The 22,390-nt window shown below is 43.5% G+C and overlaps 2 protein-coding genes across 15 annotated transcripts in view; both read right to left on the bottom strand.

The window, feature by feature from the left end:
• Positions 1 to 1,352: 1,352 nt before the first annotated feature.
• On the bottom strand, positions 1,353 to 8,484 carry LOC115902757 (cilia- and flagella-associated protein 298-like). The gene is made up of 7 exons (XM_030946565.1): positions 7,830 to 8,484; positions 6,594 to 6,761; positions 5,349 to 5,416; positions 3,694 to 3,852; positions 3,234 to 3,365; positions 1,843 to 1,938; positions 1,353 to 1,750 (listed from the first exon to the last, which is right to left on the bottom strand). Exons 1-7 carry the CDS (start codon positions 7,966 to 7,968, stop codon positions 1,640 to 1,642), a joined length of 873 nt encoding a protein of 290 aa, XP_030802425.1. The 5' UTR covers positions 7,969 to 8,484; the 3' UTR covers positions 1,353 to 1,639.
• Positions 8,485 to 9,665: 1,181 nt separating this feature from the next.
• SYNJ1 (synaptojanin 1) overlaps positions 9,666 to 22,390 on the bottom strand; it is a 48,124-nt gene continuing 35,399 nt past the window's right edge. For 5 of the 14 annotated variants that reach the window (XM_030945592.1, XM_030945676.1, XM_030945842.1 and 2 more), the window contains 6 exons: positions 19,951 to 19,998; positions 18,371 to 18,409; positions 18,238 to 18,278; positions 15,997 to 16,105; positions 14,885 to 15,096; positions 9,666 to 11,780 (listed from right to left, as the gene is read on the bottom strand). In XM_030945592.1, coding sequence (XP_030801452.1) covers positions 10,935 to 11,780; positions 14,885 to 15,096; positions 15,997 to 16,105; positions 18,238 to 18,278; positions 18,371 to 18,409; positions 19,951 to 19,998 — 1,295 coding nt within the window. In that variant the 3' untranslated portion in view covers positions 9,666 to 10,934. Of the gene's footprint in view, positions 11,781 to 13,283; positions 13,308 to 14,884; positions 15,097 to 15,996; positions 16,106 to 18,237; positions 18,279 to 18,370; positions 18,410 to 19,950; positions 19,999 to 22,390 lie in introns of all 14 variants that reach the window. The other 9 variants (XM_030946010.1, XM_030945760.1, XM_030946265.1 and 6 more) reach the window with 8 other exon arrangements.

The raw sequence follows: 22,390 nt of genomic DNA on the forward strand, positions 1-22,390 counted from the left end.
TCCAAATCCTGGGTGAGGCAGAGAATAGAGCAATGTGGGAAAGCAAAACCGTGAAAAGGAGAAAAGGAATGAAACCAGGTGTGGAAACCATTTCCATTGATCAGGATGGAGATATGGCCACAAAACAAACATTTTAGCAATGTTCTGCTGTGTGTCTCCTTGGAGAGAAAATGGATTTCCTCCATCAAAGGGCACAGCTACTCTCAAACTCCCAAAAATAAGTAGTTTACAAGAAAAACAAAACTTCGCTTGTGCCAAGTTGCAAACCTGCATGTGGTGTTTCTATGTCATTATCTCCTTGGACAGTTAAATACCCACAGGTTTTCCTGGGTTCCAGTACTTGTCAGTCATTTTCCACTGACATTCCATTTCAGCCACAATAAATGAATCCAGCAGAGCCACAAACACTGTTGTGAGAATTCCAAAAAGCATCAATGCTATGGAAAGTTTGCTCAGCTAAAGAAAAAACCAGCACCAATTACAGCAGAGAACAGCAGTCAAAGGGGCACAGAATCTGTGTTAAATGTTTGCTATGCCTGCTTTTCCCTTGCTTTCAGAGAGGAAATGAGAATATTACAAACTCCAGGACATTGATTTTCCTCTTAGGAAGTGTAAGAACAAAGTGTTTTTTCAAGAACCTTTCTTGCCATGTGACATAATCCCAAATAATTTTTAAATTAAAAATATTTTAAGTTTTTCAACTCAGAAATGCAAATTTTTCTTTTTGTAAAAAGTCATGTTACTGTAAAGTTGAGATTCAAGAAAAACTACCAGACATCAAACTTCCCTGAAAGTAAAAAAATCAGTGATTGAAGTAAAACCACCATTAATAGTTCACTGAATGGCATTCGTTACCTGTTCTGCATCCAATATTCAAGCTGCAAGTTCAGCAAACACTTGACTTTCAACTTGATTAGTGTCTCCTCAACCATACTAATACAGAAAATTATGATGATTTTTTACTTCCACCCTAAAAGACCTGGTCCTATTAAACTTGAGTTTATCCAATCTACCTGCAAGTGATGCTTATTTTTGTACACAAATTACTGTCAACCTCTATATACCAGCAAGAAAAACTAAACCCGAAGAATGAAAATGAAGCACGAGGATGTCACTAGTGTTTATATAAAAACATTTCCTTTAAACAATTATTAAGAGGTTAAGTAATTTCAAAATGACAGTTTGGAAATAGCTATGTTGAAACGTGAACAAGCACATAAAAACCCTTAATTCTCCCTGGATTAGTCAGGGGAAACTGATTTCCTATAAAATAACTTACCTCCTCCAGAGCACACCATCTAACAGCAATGCAGGAGTGAGAAGAGAGTATAAAGAGCACTCAGAACAACACCAATATTCCAGTGCATATTTACTACATCTCTTACCTATGAAACAATTGACAGTTCCAATTCCAAATTACAAGTTTCTAATAAAATACCAAACGTCAGTAGAATCTGTTCACTTCTTTGCAGAGGAAAGTGCTGCTGCAGTCACAGAGAAATAGGAACATTTATTGAACATCTAAGGCCACAGAAGTGACAATTTCAGCTGCTGTCTGAAGAATCTACCACACACAACACAACTCCTTGCTGCAAACAAGAGCATCAACCGAGCAGCTTAAGAAGGGGTGTGCAGGGCTTCATCTTGGACCCCATTTGATGTCTTTGACACCATGAAATTGCCTTTTCAGAGCATGGTTGTCTGCCCACTCAGCATTTAGAAAGGAGTCGTCGTCCTCCTCCTCCAGTTTCTGTGGCAGAGAGGGGAGGGAGGCAGTGAGGGCACAGCCTGAGCTCTGTCCCGTCAGAGCAGCCCAGCTCTGGGCACCAGAGGAACACCCACCTTCAGCTCCTCCTGCTTCCTGTAGTAGTACAGCATCATCTCCTTCTGCTCCTCGTGGCTGATCACGGGCTCCCGCCCCGGGGCTCCCTGTCCTTTCTGCAAGGGAAATTGCAAATGATGCTGGTGCCATTTGTCATACAAAGGAGAAGCTGCTACACAGAGACATCAAAACCTTTCTTCAGACAACTGGATTTAATAAGGTCCCTCAGCACAGGAAAATAAATGCTGAGAAACTGTGGCTGCATTCATAGAACCACAGAATGGTTTGAGTTGGAAGGGACCTTGAAGATCATTTAATTCCATCCCCCTGTTGTGGGCAGGGACACTTTCCACTGTCCCAGGGTGCTCCAAGCCCCATGCAGCCTGGCCTGGAACACTTCCAGGGATGAGGCAGCCACAGCTTCTCTGGGCAACCTGGGCCAGGGCCTCAGCACCCTCACAGGGAAGTGAGGGCTATTTTTTCATCTCTGTGTCTGAATCATGCTGTCAATTCTGCGGACATCAATGGAAGATGCAAACAGGATTAAGTCTATTTGACATAAATTTCCACTTTAAAAGATATAATAAATCTGTTTTAAGGTCACTCTACGTTTCTCTTTAGCTCCCCTACTAATACAGACACAGCTTGGCATAGGATTCAGTAAAGCAGGGAAGTAAGGGAGTTACAAACCACTACAAATGAAAGGAAATTTCTTATCCAGGCCACTGTGGCCCTGGAAGAAATCATGGGCAAAGCAGAAAACACGTGCTGTCAGCAAGTGCAAGCACAGCATCTTACACAGAGATGGTGGATGCTCTCGAGAACAAACGGGGACTTGGATGCTCTCGAGACAAACGGGGTCTGGGGCAGTTTGGGCACAGAGGAACCCCTGTACTGCCCTTGCTCTTTGAGCAAGTCCTTCAAGTAATTAAGCAGACAGCATTCCTGGAGCCCACACTTCAGGGGATATTGAGATGCCACACCATTTCCCAGTAACCCTGGGAGGAAAGGGAAAGCAAATCTGGTCTTCTAAATAAATCACCTAAACCACATAAATCACCTGACTTACCTCTCAGGGATGCACCGCAGAACCCACTGCAGGTGGCAAGATTTGCCATAAAACTTCCCAGTTTGTATTCCCTCTATTCTTTAAATACCTCCTTGTTGTACTTCACAAAAACACCATGGAGCAAGAAACAGCAACTACAGTATGTAACTGACAGGCTAAAGAGTTACTGAAGAACAACTCAGAGTATAATCCATTCAAACCTTAAAATAGATGCAGAGTTTTTAAGATGCTCAAGCTGGAACTAATCTAATCCATTTTATACTCCTATGGATAGTTCTCTTCCACAGAGAACAGCCAACCAAGGGTGAGGAACTTGCAGAGCAGTCTCCCAGCAATACTCACTTTCTGGATCTTGACAATGATGGTTGTTTTCTCATTTTTGCCTACATAGTCGGAGAGCAACTTTGTTTCTTCTAACTGCTTTCCTGCCCACCACAACTGTGCTTCGGATTCTTTTATAACTTCAGTTCCAGCCTGTGACAAAATAAACAAGGTGAAGAGTTGGAGGGTGTTGTTTCTTGGTTTTTGTTTTTTTTTTCAAAACCAGATTTTTTTCCAGGGGAAAAAAAAATCTTTCTGGAATTCCTAACATGAAGTGTAATTTTACACTCCTACATCTTTCTCCTCATATTCATCTATGGCATTTTTATTTATATTCCATTCAATCTTGATCTAATATAAACGCTTTGGGACACAAATTCTCCATCCTGAAGGTGAAAACAACTTTCACTGATAAGATGAGGAACAGCACAGGCCACGTTTAATCCAGGACTACACACAATGGGAATACATTACTGCTTACATGAGTTCCTGACAAGTCTTCTTTATCTTCCAACTCCATCCTGATGGGATCATGCGGAGGCAATCCCATGGGATACACGATCAGAACAGCCCCTCGGAGCTGCTCCAAGGCATCTGTCACCGTCTCCACACCAACACACACACCGGCCTGAACTTGTTTCTGAAACACACACAGGGATCAGTGGCAAGGCAAGCAAACCTGCAGGAAGAGTGGTCAGGTCAGAGGTGAAGTGATGGGACATCTGAGCAGAGCCGACAGGCTGCACAAAGACATTAGGAGTGCAAATCTCCTCACTGGAATACTGACTCGGGAGTACATCTCTCACCTTAGGGCCCTCTGTTTAGCCTGGTTAGTGGGGTGGGGGAGAAAACAAAAAGGGGAGATCTTCACTAAGCTGTGAGGAGACAACTGTCCCTGGAACACAGGACTCAAACCAGGACACGTGTGACCACAAACACCAGACAGGGCTGCTGTGGCTCCAAGCACTTGTGACTCATGAACGTGATTCAAGCAAGCAAAATTCAAGTGAGGGATAGAGAAGGGGATTAAAACTTGAGAAAAAAATAGAGCACATGTGAGCAGAAGTGTAAAGCTTGGCAAACTGCACAGCTCATGCAGAGAACTGTAAGAACAAGTACTTGAGATCATTCCAAACCCTACTGCAAGGATAAAGGAGAAACATGACACATCTGGAAGAAAAGAAGTAAAGGTCTTCCCTGCAGATTTAACAGTTTCTCAAGTGCTAGGGTAAGGGAATGTTGCCTCCTTGTGGACGTTCTTGATCTGGTTAACTGGCCAGTACAACCCCAAATACACAGGCATGTTTCTTTATTTTGTCATTATAAAGTGGCAAACCAAACAAACCACTTTCCAAACTATCCTTAACTCCATCCATAAATATTACTAAATTTGTGTTTCACAGTCAAACGAAGGCTGAAACACCACAGAGAGCACCTACAGGTTTGGCAACGTGAATTTGAATGCCTGAGAGCACATCAGGGCAAACCTTGTGCTTGTCTTTGAACACACGCGCACTCAGCAGGACTGCGCATGACTGCAAGTCAATCCAAGGCCTAAGCCCTGCTCCTGGATCCCTGGAAGTGTTCAGGCTGCACTGAGCTCTGAGCAGCCTGCTCCAGTGGAAGGCATCCCTGCCCATGGCACTGGGGCGGCACTGGAGGAGCTTTAAGGTCCCTTCCAAACCAAACCATCTGTGATTCTGTGATAACCTAAGAGATTATAACACATTTTTCAATTAATTATCCATAAAAGTCAAAACACTTCATTAACTCCAAGAACAGCACAGAATGCAGTTAATTTTTCACCAGAAGGCACGACAAGCATTCACCCAAAGAACACAGCAGTAGCAAATTGCAAGGATAAAACTGAATGTGATTTAATGGTTCCACATGGGCTGGGCTGCCAGCATTCCCTTGGAGTTTGGATCTGATTCCTTAACCTGTTGAACCACTTGCCAAAAGCCTTAAAGAAAAACATTAACCAAAATGTCAGGTTTTATTAGACTATTCACATCACTTCATGGCATTTCTCAACAACTATCAGCTCTTGCATGGAAAAAACTCTGATTTTATTTAAGATGCCCGACTCGACAGCACTTATTAGGAAAGCCCCACACATCACTTGAGGAAACTTACCTTAGAGATCAATGCCTTGGCTTCTTCTATTGTCTTCTTTATAACTTGCTGCATTTTTTCATTTGGAGCTAAAAGTAAGAGACACATCTCACAGTCTATGCTTACTGTAAAGAAACCAAGCACACATCCTGTGCAGACTCTACTGTGAGCAAATGAAACGGTATTGTATCATAAAGCAGTTATACAGTTCATTCCTGTATTTCCTACTAACTTAAGAAATCAGCAGTATTTTTCCTGGGACAAACAAACTGACTTTTCCCAAAGCCATGTGACTGACATTTGCCCCTGGATCCCTGGAAGTGTTCCAGGCCAGGCTGGACAGGGCTTGGAGCAGTGTGGTCTAGTGGAATGTGTCCTTGCCCATGGCAGGGGAGTGCAAGTGGATGAGCTTTGAGGTCCTTTCCAAGCCAAGCTATTCTGTGATTCCATGGTTCTACGATCTGAACTTCATTTGGGACAAAAGTCCTCAGTAGAAAGCAACAACCATAATCCCATACCCTCCCCAGCAACCCAAGGCTCCTTCCCTGCTGGACTATTGTGGGCTGTACTGGCAGACATGCCTTAACTGGGCAAAACGGCTTGCAGCTTCCTTTTCTAATTGAAATCTCAATCTAACAACTAAGACAGTTTCACAAACACACTGTACATTTCATATCACAGTTATCTATTTCTATCTATCTATTTCATATCACAGCTATCTATTTATTAATGCTATAAAAAGCCTGTCCTCAAAAACAAAAATCCAGCTAAACCATACTCATTCCCAGCTTACGTCCCACTTGGGTGCATCATCTGATAGCACTTGGTTTGGGTTACATACACACCCTGTTCCATTTTCTAACTTTGTCAATATCACAAGGCTAAATTCCCACTTACAAAAACATGCTTGGTGAATCTGAACCCCAGTCAAGGAGAAAAAGGGAGAAATATTAAAAAAAACAACCCTTAATGTATCTTGAGTCCCTGGGGAAACCCAGTTCTTAAGTGTACATTTACAAATGGGGAGAGTAAACTGAACTGGAACAGTCAAACTTGCTCCTGGTGATTGTTTATGTGCTGAAGAGAGACACTGCTCTTTAGGCTTGTTAATCAGCATTACCCCAGATTCTGACCCAAGACAGAATTCCTGTGTGTGGAACTTACAGTTTGGCTACCCAATTCCTGAGTCAGGGATGTGTTGCTCCCTGTGATATTATGGATTGTCTGTGCCTGAAGGGAAAGAACAAGCACTGACATTTGACTTACCAAATCCATTTCTTCGCCCCAGTTCATCCTTCCTGAAGACGCTTCCACCGCTTGGGACACACTTCTCTGCCCACTCGTCCTTTAACTTCAGCTCTTCGATCTGCTCCTCTGTCAGTCCTTGCATGTTGTAAGGTAAGGAAATACCATGCTCTGCCAGCTCCTCCATCTCTTCAGAGAGTTTAGAGAAAAATATTAAAAGTCTCCGTTACTATAGTCCATTTACAAAAGCCTTTCACATGATGTACATGCAAGCAAAACTTGCCCCTAGCTTTTAGTTTCTAAATAGGTAAATATAAGGGAATAAAGAATAAGGGATATAAACAGACATATATAGATAGGGATGGTGTAATTATGTTGAAATTTATACATTTTACATACCCATAAAACAATGTAGCAAATGACATGTGCAGGATGCAAACCCTCATGGTATTTAGTGGCCATAAACCTTTTCTTTTTGGTATTTCCCTGGTTAGATTTTTTTAGATTTCAGAGCAGCGTCAGTATGGCCTCAGACACCCCACAAACACCGTGGCTGTTGCACAGCAGGTGTGGGTGGGCTGCAGCCCCAGGTCAGGCTTACCTGACAGCAATCTCTGCTCTCACAGCCCCACGGCAGGGCAGGAAATGTTTTTTAAAGCTGCCTCAGAAGTGGACTCAGCGCTAATTCAGACATGTCACTGACTCCATCACATGGCAGGGGATGCTGGCCAGAATAACTTCACACACACACTGAGGCACTGCTGGTCAGGAGGGAGCACCTCACAGTGCCCGGAAGGACGACTTTGGACAGAGTAACAGGACAAGCGGGAATGGCTTCAAACCGCCACAGGGCAGGGTTAGATGGGATACTGAGGAGAAATGCTTCCCTGCGAGGGTGCTGAGGCCCTGGCACAGGGTGCCCAGAGCAGCTGTGCCTGGTTCCAGAACCCTGGCAGTGTCCAAGGCCAGGCTGGACGGGGCTTGGAGCACCTGGGACAGTGGAAGGTGTCCCTGCCCATAGCAGGGGTGGGACTGCGAGAGCTCTAAGGTCCAAACCAAACCAAAGCATTCCGCGATTCCCTGATTTAAGCAGCCGCTACTGGCACACGAAGCAGGAGAGGTTTCAGCGCTTTGCAGCGCCCTCACTGAACACCGAAGGCGGGAATTCGCACGGAGCCCATCAGGAGCGGAGGCGGCGCGCTCCCGCTGCCCGGGCAGCTGCCGGAGCCGCTCCCGCCCGCCGCGGCCCCGCGGTACCTGCGCACAGGCGCTGCACCTTCAGCCGCCCGTTGTGGATGCGGGCGACCAGCGGCGCCAGCTCGGCCAGGCGGGCGCTGCCCGGCGCCTCCAGCAGGAACTCGCTCTCGCCGCCGCGCTTGACGTGCAGCCGCACCATGGCCGGCTCGGGCGGCCCCTCAGCAACGGAGCCGAGTCCCTGGATACCGGCGGCAGGGAGGCAGCGCGAGCACCGGCCGCGCCCGCCGCTCCGGGAGGCCCTGAGGGCGCGGGGGGACCGCTGCCGCCCCCGCCGGTAGCACCGGGACTCTTCGGGATCCGCCGGGATCCTTCGGGAGGCTCCGGTCCCGCCGCAACGGCGCCTCCGCCGGTGCCGCCGCCGCTTCCCCTTCCGGCCTCCCCGTGAGGGCACGGGAGCGCTTAAAGGGCCCGCGCGCCCTGCCCCGTGTGGGCAACGACCGAACGTCTCACTAACTGCAGGTAAGGAGTTTAATTACCTCTTAAATTAATTGTTCTAATTAATTCTAATTAATCATCAGCTATATTTATATAAATTAGAAGTAGTGGTAATGCCGGCCTCCCCGTGAGGGCACGGGAGCCCTTAAAGGGCCCGCGCACCCTGCCCCGTGTGGGGAACGGCAGAACGCCTTACTAACTGAAGGTAAAGAGTTTAATTACCTCCTAAATTAATTGTTTTAATTAATCATCAGCTATATTTATATCAATTATAATGTTCTAATTAATCATCAGCTATATTTATATCAATTATAATGTTCTAAGTAATTATCAGCTATATTTATATCAATTATAAGTAGAGGTACTGCCGGCCTCCCCGTGAGGGCACGGGAGCCCTTAAAGGGCCCGCGCACCCTGCCCCGTGTGGGGAACGGCAGAACGCCTTACTAACTGAAGGTAAAGAGTTTAATTACCTCTTAAATTAATTGTTCTAAATAATCATCAGCTATATGTATATAAATTATAAGTAGTGGACTATTCTTAAATTACACTCAAGCAGTATTTAGCGAAATTGTTACAAGTTACTTCTGTGGGGACAGCCTGGGAAAAGGCCTGAAACATTCAGTTTTGATAAAGTAACTCTGGTATTACCAATGAACAAAGCCCGGGAGAGAAAGAGGGATTGGGGAGGTTGGACATCTAGAATGCAGAATTTATGGATCACAAGGACACTATGCAGAAAATACCAGATAAAAACCTCAGTATATGCACTGGAAATTCCCTACTAAAGGGAAAGATACAAAAAGACTAAAAATATGCACTAATTAGCATAAGAAGTGAGAAAATCAATCACTAGTAAATGACAGAATACTAATTAAATAAAGATGATGATGTAATTTAGAACCCATGAACATTAATGTCTTTGTTTACTAAAAATGTTTAAATAAGTGAAAAAGCTCCGTATCAGTGTCCATGTGGAGGTCGGAATTCTGTCAGCCACACAGCCCCTGGCCAAGAATAAAGGAATGCCTAATTTTCTGACACTAAAAAGACAGTTTGTAGAGGGTTTTATTTATCCTGACAATTTAGGAGGATTTGGTAGCACAGGGGCACAGAAAGAGAATGACCATAAGAATGGGAGTATTTCAGGCATACCTGGGTGTCCCGGGGGATACAGCCACGGAAACAGAGTCCAGGGACAGGTGGGGAGTGGGTCTCACCTCCATCCTCCGTGTTTGCAGAGCGTCTGCTGCTGCTCATTGCTCCCATCAACACATGGCAGGGCCTCACTGCAGCTCACGATATATATATACATACACATATATATACAGACCCCGAAATTCGGGAGCATTCCCTGTGGTCCCCACAGTCCTGTGAGGCGCAGAGGAGCCGCACGCCGGGTACAGTTCAGACAGATAGTTTTTAATCACTGCAATTAAATATTCGACAACATATTTTATCACGTGACTCCCACTAGCAAAAGTTCCCCCCGAATTTGGTTTGCTAATGTAAGGATATACCAAAACATCAACCACAAGGATGTCTGCAGCAACAGCGTGAAACAAGGAACTCACACACCGAAGCACAGGTAGTACCACTGCTGTTCCGAGTGTACAACTGGAATGACCTGAACAGAAAAAAGCGCAATAGAAACTCACTATCACTCCTCTAGGCGGCTGCAGCTCGTGGCTCACCAGGGGCTGTCCGAAGGAATAGTGGATTATTTAATGGATTATCTCACGGATCATGTTGTGAGAGCGTTTGAGGATTCCAAAAGCGTGCTGCCCTGGGATATTTCACTACTCTACATACAATCTAATTGTGCTGTTTCACCCCCTGGCTGGCACACTACGTGGCCTGCAACTGGCAAATACTGCTTTGTATCTCAAAAGCCAAGGGGGCTTTTTTCCAGAGGTTGAGGAAAAGCTTGCTGTATCAGCTGTTTCCCGTTTGTGGAAAAAAAAAGTATAGTTAAAATAGTAATGAATAAATGGATGATATGGAACAATTATTCTGAATTAGTGCTAGTGAGTGTATGTCACAATATGATCTAACAACTGAAATGTACTGACACAGGAGATTAATTGAATATATTAATATGCAAAGTTTTGTTTCTATTTTGAAAGTAAACTATTTTTGTTGTGCCTCAAATTCAGATATAAGCCTTACAAATACCCATAGCCTCTGTTATAAATTAAACAGCTTCTAAACAATACTTGTCAACATTCAAATCTCCATAAACTTTGGCAGCTCTTTGGTAAATACTTATAAATATCAACTAACAAAACAGTCAAAAGGGAGGGGGAGGCTGCCAGCAGGGAGCCTCTTCTTGTGGAATTCCACAGAGGAGAACAGAAATGAAAGAGCTCCCTAAGCAAAATCTGTGTCCAGGATTGACAGGTTTTAGTGAGACAGTAGCTCACCCTTCTTCTCTTTTTGTCTATTCAAATACTATTACACCGAGATTTTCATAAACTTCTGACCATTTTTTGTGCTCTACCATATATACACATTCAAAATTTATACACAAGCTGAAGTGGCTGTTTACGAGCAGAGTTACGTTTCAGTGCATTTAACGATTAATTATTGCACACAGAATAATCTCAAATGCCCAATTATTCTACTGGATAAAATGTAGGAACGAATACAACCTTCTGCATCTCTGACCACCTATCTCTCTGTAAAACCATGACTTGGTGACACCCTGGGTGCCAGAGAAGGCTCTGCAGGGGACCTGTTGCTGGCTGCTCTGGATGGCACAGGGGGGGCAGGTGGCTTTCTGGCTGGCAGCGTACAGAAGCAATCAGCAGCACTTTGACCCCAGTCACCATCAAAGGGAAAGTCTGAAGCGAGGAAGGTCTTGTGCTCAGCTCCCAGCAGGGCCGGGCACCCGGCCGGTTTCCCGGAGCTGAGCTGTGTAAAATCCGGAACGCTGGCGGATGGCTTCAGCTTTGCGGTAAAGTTCTCGTCCTCGTCAAACGTCACCCACCCCCTGGGCTGCACGTTCTCCACCTTGAGAGATTTACTGCGCAGGCAAAACGCGTTTTCAGCTGCACCCACAGGAAACAGAGGCTTGCTTGTGCCACAGCTGGGCGGGGGCAGAACAGGGAACGGGTGGGAAGCAGCAGCTCCTGCCAGTACCTGTGAGGGGATCCTGGACTCCCGTGTCTCCGTCCTAAATGGGTTCCCAGCATTGGGAGTTCTTTCTGTGAATGGATTTGAGCAGTTCAGCCCAGTAATAAATGGATTTGGAGAGCTGTGCTGATGTTCCTGGGATGAGTGAAAGGTTGGAATAGGAGGGATTGCTGACATGCAATTTACAGGATTCGAATTATCCGCATTTCTTTGCCTTGCTGAAGGCAACTGTATCAACTCCTTCTGGTTTGAGGTTGGAGCGGGTGATGTTCGGACAGATGTCTGCATCTTGGACACGAGCAGCTGGAATGACAGGTCTTCAAAAGGGTCACTGCTGAGCTGGGGTTCAGGGTTAGTGCCGTGTGTCCCGTTGGGATTCTGCTGCAAAGGAAGCAACACGCTCAGGAATCATGCAGCTGGTTCCAGGTTATTCCTACTGCCCCCTTCTCACTCCTCAGCTCAAACTTCAACCCAGTTTTGTTTTAACTAGAACTGTAACAACAGCCTGAAGCTCTGTCTAAAGGAAAGCCTGTAAATTGTTAAACACCACTCCCCCCTGCTCGGTGGTGAATGCAGCTGGAACCTACTTCCTGCAGGTCCCAATCCCAGCAACAACACTAAGGGAACTTGGCATAGGAAAATGTTTGGGAAATGGATTCTAAGCGAGGGACACTGGACTCCAAGCGAGGGACAGCCCAGCACAACTATGAAATGAAAAGCTCCAGGTTACATTGTTTGGGAGTTTCTGGTACTGATGTTACAAGCAGCATTAAAGCACCACGATGAAATGAAACATTAGTGTTATTAGTAAATGCAGTCAGGCATTTCTATGTAGGCAGGCATCTGTAAGCATCGCTTTCTTCTTGGCATGAAAAGGGACAATCACTTTTTTCATAATTTAAATAACAGGTTTTCTCCACAGAATTTCTCAGCTTTTAAAACCAAAATATTCCTTCTTTTACACACTGCTTCCAACAACAATGCAAGGTATTTTTTACCTTGTACAAGCTGTCCAAAGAGGTGGAGTGTCTACTTTGTTCAGTATGCACACTGACAGAACAGAGTTTGGAGCTTCCCCTTATCAAATGAGTTCAGCTTAAGTTAAAACGGCTTCTAAGAGTTCAAATGTCACAAAAAGATTTTATGAAAAGTTAACAGATAAATTTAATATATCAAAAGAATTGAATTGACTGTCTATAGTTAAGGCTTTTTGCAGAATAATATTAAAACAAAGGCACTGAGTAACTGAGGAAAAAATGTGAAAAATTGAACTGTAGAAGGAATAGAAATCAAATGCAGCCTGGCACCAGCTGGTTAAGTCCTGTGGTCATTTGACAGTACAAGATCCCAAAGAAACTATGAATCCAAATCGCTCCTCATTCTAAGTAAAAACTTGCTTTGAGTAATTCTGGAACTAAATGTTTTTAAAATTGTAACAGTTTGTTTCACTTCGGGTCACAACAAGTTCTCTGTTCCTTGAGAAATGTGATATATGGGGTTTATTTTGAAATAGAATTTGGCAGCACAATAGCACCAGGATTTATTTGCATTAAAGAGCACATTTATTGCCAGCACTGATTTTTTTTTCCCCAAACAGACTGAGATCAGGAGGTTCAGCAGTGCCTAAGCAATGTAGGTGAGGGTCCAATTGTTTCATAAAAGGATGATGACACAAAACAGTTGCTCTGGCCCTCCCCAATAAAAGCAGTCTAATTTTAAATGCACTGTGAAAGGAAAAAGCACACTATGGTATGACAGCCAACCCATGAATGCAGACAGGTGGTGTTTAACGGGATGGGACTGCAGATGTATGAAAACACCATTCATACATCTTTCTGCTCGAATGGATGGAGCCACATACAAGATTGGGAAATAGTTAGATACCTGTTACCCTGACGGTTGCTCCTGCTTGTGAAAGAGAAACAGAGATCAGAGCAAGGAAAATTAGGAAGAAAATCCAAGCAACAAAGCAACCTCGTGTTAAAAATATTTTCAGAACTTTTCACAAAGCCCATTTTTTGAGCTGTGAATACAAACCGCAAGTATTTACTACACATTACAGTAATTTTTCCATTTCTGTTGTCTTCTACTGTAAGCTCGATCATTGTGAGTCATAAAAAACCAACTCAAGTCCACTCTAATGATATTTCCATACAGACAGCCTTTGTGCAGCTGATTGTGCTAATTTTTGGAGACAAATTACAGGAACCTGAGCATGGATGGTCTAATTCTAGTCACCTATTACCATGAAAAGCCCCACAGCTCTCATTCTGGGAACTATGTTGGTATTATCCCTCATCTATAGAAATAGTTTTGCAAGCTGAAAAAACCCGTAAGGCCTCTCCTTCTGTGGAAATCTAGAATCTCCCTTCTTTGCAATAAAGAAGATCTATTTACAAGAACTAATTCTCTTTTTCACTGTATGGATTGTATAGAGTCCTGAATATTCACACTGTACCAGTGATTATTTTTATAAGGACGGATTTAGTTTCTTCAATATCATAACCAAGATTTGCATAGAAGGATGGGCATGGAATTCACTACCTCTCAAAAGACCTTGTACTTCTTTAAAGACCTTTCCTCAGAAAACTGCACTTTTTGGTCAAAGTTTCCAAAATGAAAGGCAGTTCACAGGCAAAGAAAGAGGTTCAGAAGAAAGAAAGGAAAAGCATTTAAAGATTTTTTCGGTTTGAATTCAAAAATCAGCTCACCGAGGACTGAGTTTGGCTGCTTCGCTGTGATACAAAATAGGCATTAACTATTGTAGCAAAAAAGGGCTTCAGATACAGGCATAAGAAAAAACCTGAGCAGCACTGAAAACCTGCTCCTGCATTTTTAAGCAGTAAGAAACTATGGCTTTTCCTAGAAAAAGTTGGTGATTTTTTATCATAACAGTCTAAATAATCCCAGAGAACAGAATGTTAATGTTACTGTATGAAATTTCCACATTATGCGGATAGGTATTTGAACTGACACTGGGAAATGGGGAGAATTCTATTTCTATTAAGTATTTATTAATATATTGATTAGGTTTATGAACTTATTTATCAATATCATCTCCCTTCAATGAATGATCACCAACATCAAGCACCACATCATGCAGTAACTGTTTACAACCTGTGCTACCTTACTGTACAGCTTGTCATGCACGTATCATTATCAAATCAGATTTCCTAGATCCAGTGCTTTTCCATACAAAGTTGCCAAATGACAACATCATTTTTAAGACTGAGCTGTCCATAAACTGCAAGGCCATCATAAGAAATCCTAAATTCAATGTTTAGTATTTAAGATGTTAGTTATTCATGGACAATACACAAGCAATTATTACTCTCCTTGAGCCCCAGGACCATTGAATCCAATCTCTGGACCCTTGTTTTTGTTTTTGTGCTCGCTTTAGGGGTTCCTCAGAAGCCTGCAGCACCCAGCACAAGCTGTGTTAATTCACACAGTGGAAGAAGGTCCCTGCAGGGTGTTTTACTCACTTGCTGCTGGGAGGGAGCAGGTTCAGAAGGCAAACTGTGAGAGGAGCGGCTGCGAGGCGGCGGCTGCGGGGGCTCCAGGCTCTGCGGGGCACCGGCCTGAGAGGGATGGGATGCCACAGGGATCAGGGGCTCCTGCATCCTCAGCACAGCGGGGCTGGGCTGGGCAGGGCCAGCAGCCTGAGGCTTCAGTGGTTCAGGAAGCAGCGGCGAGCCTGGAAGGACATTGCAGTGATTCTCACGGTAAGGAACTGTAATGAATATTGAGGGTGGCAGGATGGGGAAGCGCCAGAGGGAACTGCAGAGAAGGAGCTGTGAGAACAGCAGGTGTTCATGGCAGTGGGACTGGAAAGCTGAAAAACTCAGCACATCTCCATTAGAAATTGCTACTGAAGTTGAAGCTGCCAGAGGGCAGGATTAGACAGGATATCAGGAAGGAATTCTTTCCTCTGAGGGTGAGCAGGCCCTGGCACAGGGTGCCCAGAGAGGCTGTGGCTGCCTCTGGATCCCTGGAAGTGCCCAAGGCCAGGCTGGATGGGGCTTGGTAGAAGGTGACTTGGAATTAAACGATCTCCAAGGTCCCTTCCAACACAAACCATGCTGTGATTTTACAGAAAACACAAACCATTTCACTCCAAAATGTGCTTCAGTTATACTGAACAGTACTTTGGAAGTCATTATTATAAAACGTGTATTTTTATATGTACAAATATAAAGGGGTTTTTTAAACTGTAAGTCCAGGAAGTTGTTTTGAGGGTCAGACATAAATGCTATTCCACATCTTATGATTACAGAACTACCAATGCATAGAGCATCTCCTGATCAATAGCCAGACTGTGACAGACCAGTGAGCTCAGACCAAACACTGCAATCTTTGCACCATTTCTCTGATACCACAAAATCTACGGGTCAAGATCTCACATGATCTTGAGACCAGCATCCAAAAATGCAATGCTTGTGGGTGCCTAACTAAAACTGCCAAATGCTATCACATCCAAGAACCTTCATTCCTAGTGAAAAGTGGAGACATCTGTTGAAAACAAAGCATTCAAACCACAGACTGTAGTGCCTGACTGAGCAGCGACATTTGCATTTACCTTGTTAGGGAAACTCACCCCGTGGTGGTTCAGCTGGCTTGGGCTGAGCCTCGGGTGCTGGTCGTGCCCCCGAGGGACGGACATGGCTTTGTGGGGCACTGATAACTCCAGCTCGAGGAGGAACAGTCTGGCAGGAAAGGTGGTAAAAAGACAGTATTTCAGTTCTGCTTTGGATCTGCAGTCATCTACTGCTACATGATTCTGAATAATCAGGATTCTGTGAAAAACAAATTCTTTGATAATAGCTGCTCAACTGATTTTTTGTGCACATGTAAGAACAAAGAATACATTTTCAAAACATAATGATGGTTCAATTCAAAGCAAAGGATTTTTACAACGCTCTTCAACTTTATATAAATATTCACCTGTGCAACAATGCTAGAAACAGGTATTATTTTGCTAATATTAATAAGGCAATTTACCTAAGTCCGCGAATTGCAAGCAACAAAATCAACAAGAGCAACTACTTTATTTGGAGGTCTGTTCCTCATCAAACAGTATTAATGAAACACATTCTGCGTCATCTGAAGGCTGAAGTCTTCCTGAGGCTGATGGAATAGAAGTTAATATGCTGGGAGTGTACATTTAAAAGTCTACATCAGTATTTAAAGAGACACAGGAAGCTATTCCAGATTACAACTGAAACTGAAACAGAATAAATTACAAACACAGTGAAAGCTGAATAAAGGCACTGGGATAAAAATGCCACAGATCAAGGGGAAATGACTGTGAGACAGGAAGGATTGTGAGACAAGTTTGTAAGACTGGTTTCCTGCAAAATGCTGTGTACGAGAGGACATTCTAGAAATGGCTTTCAGAGCAAACTCCACTGCACAACTGTACACAAAAACTAATTAGAAACAAGCAAATCCTATCAAAAATAGTATAATTCTTAATCTTAGTTTTACTAGATATGCCCCTGGCTTTGGGTGTCATGTGATTCCTTATGCTTGGCTGGGTCCATTTGCCAACGTTCTGAACTCTTTCAGCCACCTGACCTCATAAATTTCTGTTTGAATTCCTGAATCTCCAATCTGATCTGAGATTGCCAAGATGCATTTTGTTATTTCTTTGAATATTCTGATAGTAGGCAGGAGGATAATTGGATTACACACCAAAATGTATTTTTAAAAACTAAAAATATACCAAAAAGGAACAGAAAAAGAAAGTGTAAACCAGCTCTCAGGATCCCTCAGTGGGAAGCAGCACCCACTGTAGCTACTGTCCCTGGTCCTGAAATCCTTGAGATGAAATCCAAAAATCACCTGAGACAAAGGCAAGCACACAGTCAAAAATGAATACATTCTTTCCTATATATAGCACTTTTTCTTCATCCAAATTTTAGAAGAGGCCATAGTACATTTCCAGAAAAATAAAAAATAAAAAGAGCCAAGATCATGAATTGTTCACTGTGAGAATCAATCTCTGAGAAAAATGAATCCGTAAAATTTACTTCAATGGAGACTTTCAATAGCAGTTTTCAGCAGTTCCAATACTGGAATATGCTGCAAAGCCAAAGAATTATCAACAGACAGTCCCATTACTCAGTAATTCTTTAAGAAGACCTGTAGCTATTAAAACACTTCCCTCTTCCCTCCCATAAGGCTCCTACTTTGTACTGTCAGGAAAAAGCTAGGCAGATATATTTCATCTCTTGGTTTCCTGTGTGGAGTGAAGCATCTGAATGCCCATAAATCCCTTCATTCCCTCCTTCAGTTCAGTTCCACAAATAATGGAATGAAGCACAGTACTAACATCTGCTAAAACAACTGAATGGTTCTTCTTTACACGAAGACATTTATGAAAATTAGTCTTTAAAACAAGGTACATCAGAAGATCTCAACTGCACAGTAATGCATTAATGCCTGTAAGCAATTAACTGCTGACACAATTTATGCTCCAGTACAGAGGATAATGCATTTTATCACACCAAATCAGTAAGGACATAGAATAAAAAGAGTAACCCTGCAGTTATTTGAAAAGAGATGTAAAATGTGTATTTGGGAGCCTATTGTGTGATTGCAGAGTGCAGAACAACCCACTCCCATCCAGTCTGAACACACATGGGGGTTCTTCCCCATTCCGCAGTGTTTTCAGTCAACAGACAAGAATTGTTGAGATAATTAACTCACAGAAACTGTAAACTGACCAGTGAAGTGTGTAGACTCCTTACAGCTGTTCTACTAACAGAAACCTGGATGTAACACAGAGCAGACACTGCGCAGGACAATGATCTCCAAACATTCAAACGACACCTACCGGTCTGGCCGTACCCGCCGAGGGTGGAGGCTGATTCCGAACTGGAACAGAGAGCACAGATTACTGACTCAGCACTCACTGCAAAATCAACTTCTGCCTGTATTATAGTTAGTACAAAGCATGTGTCTATTACCTAAGTTATCTTTTCTTTGTGTTCCAGGGCTTTTTTGTGCTTTGAAGCATGGAAAACAAACAGATTATCTGTGTTAGATAAGCCAGAAATGGGTATTAGAGGGCGATGTTACATCACTACTACTGGGAATGGAAGCAAGGAGATAGCAGTGATTGTTTAAAAATCTATTACATATCCACCAGCTGTCACTAACACAACCCTATCCCATGGCACACATGAAGTAATCTGACCCTTTTTATTACAGATTATTTAAATCACATCCTACTCATTGCAAGCTAAAGACATTTGTACAGGTCCCCTGTGTTCTCAATCGTGTTGGATGGAAGCTGTTTTGTTTTTTGGTACATTCTGTAGATGTTCTACCAGCAGGGGTTAAACCAAAGAGAACTGATGGACAGGTCCTGACCCCACTCTGTGTTTATGGGATAAATGTGTCAGAGCCCCAGCTTCACCATGGTCACGCTGAGGGCAACCTTCAGATTCAACACTCAAACCGGGTAGGGCAAAAGGTGAAAAAAATACCCTTAGTTCAGACAAGGCCACAATTTCTAACAGGCAGGGAGGTTTGGGATTCTGGCTTGAGTTTCTGCTGCTTATTTCCCAGGAAGGCAAAGTCACTGTGCCAGTGACAGAGCTCTGTGGTGCATCACACAGTTTATCAAATCAGCTTCCAGCTATCAGCCTGCCCTGGAACCAGGCAGAACAGGCTTCTGGGTGCTGCTCTCAGTGAAGCAGCTCCCACTCTCCCACAGGCACAACCTGGTGCCAATTCACCCTCCTTGGAGCACAAGCTGGAGTGGATAACCACCAAAGGTGCCTTCCCACCTCAAATATTCTACACATAGAGTGGTTTTGCCAATTTACAAAAATGAACCAGCAATGCAGCCAAAATTAAATGTACTACACAGGAGGAAACCCTGCCAGTGACTCTATTAGGACTTGCATTGCTATTTGCTGTGAAGGACACATTCCTGAGAGACAAGGAAGAAACCCAAGGCCATGACTGCTGACACGGCTAAAGCAGCGCCCATCCAGCAGTAATCCCATGTACTCCAACCAGAAAGGCGCAAGAGAAATGCTGCTCAGAACTGTGTGTTACACACAGCTGGCTATCAGAATCAAAACACCTTCATGATGCTCTTCAGAAAGAGGCAAAATATTGAATTATAGACCAAACTGTTTAAATGGAAGTTTCTCTCAGAATATACAAACATACATAGTGGTCTTTTATGAAAAGTCAGGCTCCCTAGATTCCTGATTTAGTTACAGGTGTAATGGTCACTCTGATGGCCAGTCAGATACAGCTTCCTTTCAGGAACCTTTCAGGGTCAGCCTTCAAAGCATTCTTGATTAGAGCTCTCTTAGTTTTCACTCAGCTCTTCATAAATGCCTTCTGTAACAATTCCCACCACCACTGAAAACCAGGAAGCAACTTGCCTGGGTGAAATGCTCAATAAAACAGGAAAGATCCTACATGATAAATACATTAATGAAACTACCTTTAGTGTCACAAGAGCAATAATATTACTCAGATGTTAAATTAGAAATCCATTTCTAGAACACAAAAATTGTTATGTTACCTTCTACTTCTCTCCTAGCTACCCCAGGACTGGGAGGAGCTCCAAGACCTTTTCAGAGAAAGAAGAGAAGCTGTACATAGCATAAGAAAAGCAGTAGATTGAGAAAGAAAAAGCAGAAAGAACACTGCCACAAGACAGCTTTACACAATTTAACTCTGGTCGAGATAGATTACAGTCACCTGTAGGAAATAACTGTTTGTAGCAGCATGGGGACCAGACTGGTGTGAATTACAAACCATCAAGTACAATCATGTTTAGTAACATGTGTTATTTCAATTTTACATTACAGTTGAAAGTGAATCTCATTCCTTCAGAATGTTCACTCTCCACAAACGTTTGGCTACCCAGTGTGATCTGACATGCCAGTCTTGAACCTCTCATGAGCAGAGCACAGACCTGTGCTCAAACACTGGGGAATAAATGAGCACAGCACTGTCACCCTGCAAAATCAAGCCTGATCCCTGTCATTCAGAACACTGAGCAGTCTGTTTCTGCCACAGGACATCTGAATAGGAAATGTGATAAAGCAACACTTCCCACCTCGTATAAGGTATTGTATCCTGAAGAACTGTATTACTGAGTGGCCTCTACACAGCACTGTGCACTTGGGACAGCTGGACCAATTGGTTTAACAGCTCAGATTGAGAGAAGAGATTTTCAATCATGCATAACCATGCTGAACTACTTTATTTCTGCAATGTCATCAAGCATGCACTGGGTTACTAAAACTGTGTGGCAAAAACACGGCAGGACATAGACATAATGAAATACTGAAGGCATCCCCTAGCTGTGACACAGCCTGCTGCTAAATCCCTTAGCTGTGACACAGCCTCCTGCTAAATCCCTTAGCTGTGACACAGCCTCCTGCTTTCTCACCACGTGTGAGATGTGCCCAGGAGCTCCCTGGGGTCTGTGAGCTCAGTGAGTCACAGAGTGGGCAGAGTGAAGGCTGCACATGGGGCTGAAATGGGACTGGCTCCAGAGATGTCAGGTCTCTGCTTTGGCTGAACGTGTGTTTCAAAGTTGCTAAACCCCAGCATGTGTTACCTGCTCTGGCTGAGAGCTAGGCTCTGCCAATTCCCATCACAAGTTCTGACCATGAATAACAGTGAGAGGAGCAGCAGTGAGGCTGCACAGGAGCAGGGCACTGCCTGACAACATCCCTCTGCTCTTGTTCTGTGCAGGAGGAGGACTAAAGCACTAAAGCCAGCTCCTTCCAGCAGGAGCAGGGCACTGCCTGCCAACATCCCTCTGCTCTTGTTCTGTGCAGGAGGAGGACCAAAGGCAGCTCCTTCCAGCAGCAGGGACACACGGGCACACGTTCCTACGTCGGTGCACCAGACAGAGGCAGCAAGATCTCTGCAATGATGATTGGGTGAGGAAACCAACGTTCACTACAAGGGAGAGAAACGGCACAGAAGGTAAATACCTCACATTTCACTTACTCATAGTTCTCTTCAATAGTGGGAAAGCAAAATTATCGTGCTCTGATAATGCTATCACAAATGGCAGCATGGGAATATTTTCATCTTAGGGACAATGAAAAGCAGTTTAAACCAATGGTAGAAGCCTTGGCTGAGCCAATCAGGGAAACTCTGACAACTAGTATTAAAGGAAAAAACTCCACAAATGTTATTTATTAACTTCAATTGACAATTAGCAGCCTTTATAGTTTTTAATGTTCTCCAAAAATTTCATCTGTAATGTATTAAAAAAATACTGGTTAAACAGAAGGCAATATTTTAATTTTTAACTATAAACAACTGGAGCTTGTAGAACCCGCAGTGAATTTTTTTTTGTACTAACATACAAAAGGTCTACACTTTGTAAAGCCATGCAATGAGTGCAGAGCCTTGTTCACTTGAATTACGAGTTACTTCTGATATAAAATATGACCAAACTAAAACACCTAGATGCCCAAATCCTTGTCTCATCTTCAAAGCACACTGAGGCATTAGAAAAAGTGCCATGGCCATTGAAAGGACTGAAGCACTTGGGGGAAAAAAGGTCAAAACATGTGACGAAAAAAAATAACATTTAAAAGGCACAACATTTTAAAGACATGACCAATGTCTCTTTGCATGTGCTGTGGAACTCTAAACCCAAAGTCTGAGCCACTTACACACCACACAGGGATATTTCCACAGAGCTTTCCTCCTAGGGAAGAGAAACAAGTGCCCTTCCCCACTAAAGTCACACATAAGGACATTGATTTTGGTTCCAGCCCTGTGCTAACTTGCTTGGAGCTGAGCTCAGGTACCCATGAAAATTGGCCTTCATGCTTACACATGTACACCATGAGTGGAAAATGGAGAGCAGAAAAAAGTGAAGAGCTTTTGGTCGGAATAATATATGAAAAAATATACTACAGTCTCAAATGATTGCATAAAAAGCAAGTTTTATGCAAGTTACAACTCCATGAGAAGCTATGCTGGGAAAG

Source organism: Camarhynchus parvulus, chromosome 1 (genome assembly GCF_901933205.1).
Source record: "Camarhynchus parvulus chromosome 1, STF_HiC, whole genome shotgun sequence".
Lineage (NCBI taxonomy): Eukaryota > Metazoa > Chordata > Aves > Passeriformes > Thraupidae > Camarhynchus > Camarhynchus parvulus.

Excerpts from the sequence above, each read along its gene's own strand:
- LOC115902757 (XM_030946565.1), bottom strand. The coding sequence starts at position 7,968 with ATGGTGCGGCTGCACGTCAAGCGCGGCGGCGAGAGCGAGTTCCTGCTG. Across the intron at positions 3,853-5,348 it reads CCAAGGCATTGATCTCTAAG|AAACAAGTTCAGGCCGGTGT; the intron begins GTAAGTTTCCTC and ends TGTGTGTTTCAG. Across the intron at positions 1,751-1,842 it reads GGAAGCAGGAGGAGCTGAAG|AAACTGGAGGAGGAGGACGA; the intron begins GTGGGTGTTCCT and ends TCTCTGCCACAG.